This window comes from Penaeus vannamei, chromosome 39, assembly GCF_042767895.1.
Source record: "Penaeus vannamei isolate JL-2024 chromosome 39, ASM4276789v1, whole genome shotgun sequence".
Classification (NCBI taxonomy): Eukaryota; Metazoa; Arthropoda; class Malacostraca; order Decapoda; family Penaeidae; genus Penaeus; species Penaeus vannamei.
The window spans coordinates 1,816,836-1,821,798 of NC_091587.1; the positions used below are offsets into that span (position 1 = coordinate 1,816,836).

Genomic DNA, 4,963 nt, shown 5'->3' on the forward strand with positions numbered 1-4,963 from the left:
CAATAACAACAACAACACTAATAATAATGATAATAATAATAACAACAACAATAATAATAACAGTAATACTAGTACTACTAATAATAACAATAACAACATTGCCAATAATAATAATACCAACACTAATAACAATAAAAATAACAATAATATAACCCGTGGCACGATCAAACACAGACAGCACTTAGCCCGCAACGACCCCTCCCCCCTCCCCCCTTCCCCCACCCTCCCCCCACCACCGGCATCAACGCAAGCAGTGTGTTCCCACCTGTAATTCCATAAACACATCTGTTGACACATCCTCCAGCGAGGAATACGTGGCATCCAACGCGGCACTTATATCTCGAACCAACAAACATTAACGCTTAACTACCCCTACCCCGCCCCCCCCCTCCCTTTCTCTCTCTCCCTTTAATCTACAAGCACTCCCCTCCCCTGTCCTCGCTTCTCTCCACCCCCTCCCATCTTTATCAACCTCCCCTATTCCCTTGTCTACTTCGTCCTCTGGAACTCCTGCTCCTACTCCATGACTGTCGTAGGAGAGAGACGGAAGGAGGAGGGAGGGAGGAGGGAGGAGGGAGGAGGAAGGAAGGAAGAAGAGGAGAGAGAGAGAGAGGAGAGGAGGAGGAGGGAGAGAGGGAGAGGAGGAGGGAAGAGGAAGGAAGAGGAAGAGGAAGGGGAAGAGAGAGAGAAAGAAAAGAAGAAAGAAAAGAGAGAGAGAAAGAGAAGAGAGAGAGAGAGAGAGAGAGAGAGAGAGAGAGAGAGAGAGAGAGAGAGAGAGAGAGAGAGAGACAGACAGACAGACAGAGACAGAGACAGAGAAAGACACAGAGAGAGCGAGAGCGAGGGAGAGACAGACAGACAGACAGAGAGAGTTAGAGAGTCTGCGGAAGGCTTCTCGTGAGCTATGCGGCCGTAAACCAACTGGCCTTCCCTTCCCTGCTGAAACTGCTATAATGAGGATTATCATATAAAAAGAGCATCCTTCGCCAGTGATATTAAAACAACCGCAGAATGGCCGCGAAAAAAATATCATGTTCGCTATTACGTATTTTCATTATCACCATCATCTACGTTCACTATTATGTATCTTATTATCATCTTCATTATCACTATCATCTTTATTCACTATCATGCATCCTATTATCATCATCTTCATTATCATTATTATCCTCATCATTATTTTCAACATCATTATTATCGTTACCCTCATCATCATTGTTATCATCATTATTATATTACCACCATCATTATTATCATCATTATTCTTACTTCTACTACTACTGATCGTTATCATTATGATCATTAGTATTGGTATCAGTATCATTATAATTAGCATTTTTATAATTATTATTACAATCATTATCATTAGCTACAATTATCGTTATTATTATCATTACCATCATCATTATATTTTCATCATGATTATTACCAACATTGTTATCATTATTATCATGATCATGATTATCATTATCATTATTGTCATCAGCATTACCATCCTATCATTACTATTATCACCATTATCATTATTATCAAAATCATTATCATTATTAACATCATCATTATTATCATCATCATTATTACTACTATCATTACCATTATCATAATCATCGCTACTTTCATTCCCATCACCATCATTATAATCATTCCTTCCATCATTATCATTATTATCATTACATTATCATAATCATTACTATTATTAGTCATAATTATAACTATCATCACCATCACCACCATTCCCCTCCTTATCACTTCGACCATCAACTATCACGACGATAATAGCCCCCCCCCCCCGCCCCCTCCCAACAGCAGCCCTAACAACCCCGCCCACAAACAACAAACAGCGCTTTATCTCCCTCTTTAAAATGACGCCCATTATCGCCGTCGTAAAGAGAGAAGCATCCGAGAGCGTCCTCGCCCGCGCTAATCCACGCCCACGCCCCGCGCCCGGCAGCCCCCGGAGTCACCCACGGGGGGACGCCCGCCCGCCCACTCTCGAGACTGATGTGGCAGGCGCTGTCAACAATAAGGTCAAGGTAACAGGATCGAATAGCAGGGACGCCCACACGCCTGTTAACGCCTCTTCTCAACTGGCCGGCATTACAGGGCCGCGGGCGTGGGCGTCAGTGCGAGACCGACGCCGCTCCCTCCCCCGTCGGCCCCCGCGCCCTCCCGCCCGCACTCGAGAAGGTCACGACGACAGGGGGGCGTCCGTCGGCAAATAAACACGGTCGTCAGCAGCCTCCACGAGCAGCAGCGGCGCACGCCCTCCGCCCCGGCCCCTGGCGCCACGACCCGGGAGACGTGTCACGACCACCTCGTCGCGCGGAGGTGCGTCACGACCTGGGAATGCGTGCGGGTCGTGGCCTCAGACCCAAGTAGCAACGCACTGTAGCTAAACCATAACATCTGCAGACGCCTCCCTACGACTGCCCCTCCATCCCAGAGACGCGCCTGTTACCATGCGGTACTCTCGGCGCCCACGACCTTCTCGCTGGCCGCTCCACGCTTCCGACGACCTCAGGGCCCTCATTACAACCCAGTGGGCCCTCTGCCCATCAGAGCGACGTCGCGCCCCGCAGACGACAGGCCAAGAGCCAACTCCTCCGGCCCGCGTTCACGACTCTCCCGCACGCCACGACGCCGAAAGAACCCAAGGAATCGACACGACCTCTATTAACGACGACCTCTACTAACGTTCCCTTCCACATTCCTGCACGACCTTACAGAGTCTGCCTCGACGACCACGCGCCAGACCCCACCTTGCCCCGGTGGCGTCCAGGGCGGCCCCAACGCAGCCCCGGCACCCCGCTCGCTGCTGCCACGCCACAGGACCGCATATCGACCCCTCGGCGGTACAAGCAGGCACCCCGGGCCGCCCACAGCACGGGGGCCAAGCATTCGTGTGCGAACAACTTCCACAACTTCTGTCAAGGGATCCTTCGATTTCCTTCCCCTCTTTCTATCAAACAAGTTTCCCCTCTCCTTTCCCCCAAGAAAGAGCCGCGCCCCCCTCCCCCTCCTCCCCACCATACCGAGGCCCCGCGCACCACCTTCCTTCCCCTCGTAGCCCGTACTTTCCCCCTCAGACAACGAGGGAGAGGGACAGCGCCGCCTCTCCCCTCACGCCCGAGTAGGTCCCCCCCCCCCTCCGCGTCCCATCACTTCTCCCCTCGACATGAGCGACAAGACCCAGCCTCGTTACTGAACCATTGTCGCGGGGGAACTTCCTTACTCTCCTTCCCCTTTCCCCTTTCGCCCTTCTCCCCTCATAATTTCTACCTCCTTGCCCGCGCGTCTGTCGAGCAGGTGTTCTCTTCCCTACCTCTCTTCCCTCTTCTCCGTTCTTCCTTATCTTAAACAAACAAACACTTCCACTCGACTCCGCGTGGTCTCCGCACTTTTCTCTCTCTCTCTTCCACTTCTCTTCCTTATCTGCCTGTTTCCATTCCCTCTCCATTCATTCAAATTCTCATTCCTTTTTGCCTGTTCCCAAGCATCCCCTTCTTTCCCTCTCTCTATATCCTTTACTAATCCTTTCCCAGTTCCCTTCTAACCTATCTCATGTTTCCTCCCAAACATACCTCATTCTTTCCCCTCCTTCCCCTCTCCCTCGTCAATTCGGCTCTTTACCTGCCATTATCCTTCACCCCTTCTCTCTCTCTCTCTCTCTCTCTCTCTCTCTCTCTCTCTCTCTCTCTCTCTCTCTCTCTCTCTGTCTCTCTCTCTCTCTCTCTCTCTCTCTCTCCATCTTTCTCTATTTCTCTCTCCATCTTTTTCTATTTCTCCCTCTTTTACTCTCTCTATTTCCCTTTCTCTCTTTATTTCTCTTTCTCTCTCTCTACTTCTATTTCCCTCTCTGTATTTCTCTTTCTCCTTCTCTCTCTCTCTTTCAATCTATCTCTACTTCTTTCTTTTTTCCCTCTCTTAATCCTACTTGTCCCTTCCCTCTCCCTCTTCCCCTCTCCTGACTCCTTTCCCTCCTTCTCTATCCCCCTCGCTCCCCCGCGGCATTAAGCTCACCACTGGGGGAATAGGAGGAGGAGGAGGAGGAGGAGGAGAAGGAGGAGGAGGAGGAGGAGAAGGAGGAGGAGGAGGAGGAGGAGGAGGAGGAGGAGGAGGAGGAGGAGGTGGTGGTGGAGGGAGTGGAGGAATAGGAAGAGGTGGAGGTGGTAGTGGAAGAATCATAATCATAATCAGAAGGGATGAAGGAAGAGAAGGAGGAGGAGGAGGAAGAGGAGGAGGAGGGACAGAGAAGAAGGAGGAGGAAAAGGAAAAGGAGGACAGGAAAAAAGAAAAGGAGGAGGAGGAGAAAGAGAAGGGAGAGGGTAGCAAAAAGGGAGGAGGAGGAGGAGGAGGAGGAGGAGGAGGAGGAGGAGGAGGAGGAGGAGGAGGAGGAGGAGTAAGAGTAGCAGGAGGAGGAGGAGTAGGAGTAGGGGAGAGGGTGCGGGGGCCATAACCCGGAGCGCCGAGGCCTAGCCCCGAGTCGCCAGCGGAGCCCCAGTGCACTCGAGGGAGGCGGGGCAGCGGAGTCTCCCCCTTCAGGTAATTGCCGGCCTTCCCCCGGCGGCCGTGCTACCTGCCAGCCTGATTGTTTGTGTTTGTTTTACGAGGGCGGGGCTGCCTTTCTTTGGCTTTCTTTGTCCGTGGTTTCTTCTTGTTTGTCTGGTTTCCCCGGCTGCTTTTATTCCCCCTCTTTCTTCTTCTTGGTAAGGTTCTCTCTTATTCTCATTCTTTATTCTTTATCGTCTTCAGTTCATGCTTTCTTTTCCATATCCCATCTACCTCCCTTCTTCCCCCCACCTCTCCCCCATCTTCGCGACCGGTTGTGAGAGAGATCATTTCCTTTCCTCCCTCCTTCCTTCCCTCTCTCGCTCCCTCCCCCCTCCTTTCTCCCCTCCCCCTACCTCTCATCTCCCACACTGACTCAACATCCAGCCAGCCAGCCAGACAGACAAAGACAAAC

General features: G+C 51.2%; 1 protein-coding gene across 1 annotated transcript in view; it reads left to right on the forward strand.

The window, feature by feature from the left end:
• Positions 1–1,862: 1,862 nt before the first annotated feature.
• LOC138859950 (soluble scavenger receptor cysteine-rich domain-containing protein SSC5D-like) overlaps positions 1,863–4,963 on the forward strand; it is a 19,329-nt gene continuing 16,228 nt past the window's right edge. The window contains exons 1-3 of the mRNA XM_070116465.1: positions 1,863–2,033; positions 2,104–2,328; positions 2,413–2,926. Coding sequence (XP_069972566.1) covers positions 1,863–2,033; positions 2,104–2,328; positions 2,413–2,926 — 910 coding nt within the window. The remainder of the gene's footprint in view (positions 2,034–2,103; positions 2,329–2,412; positions 2,927–4,963) is intronic.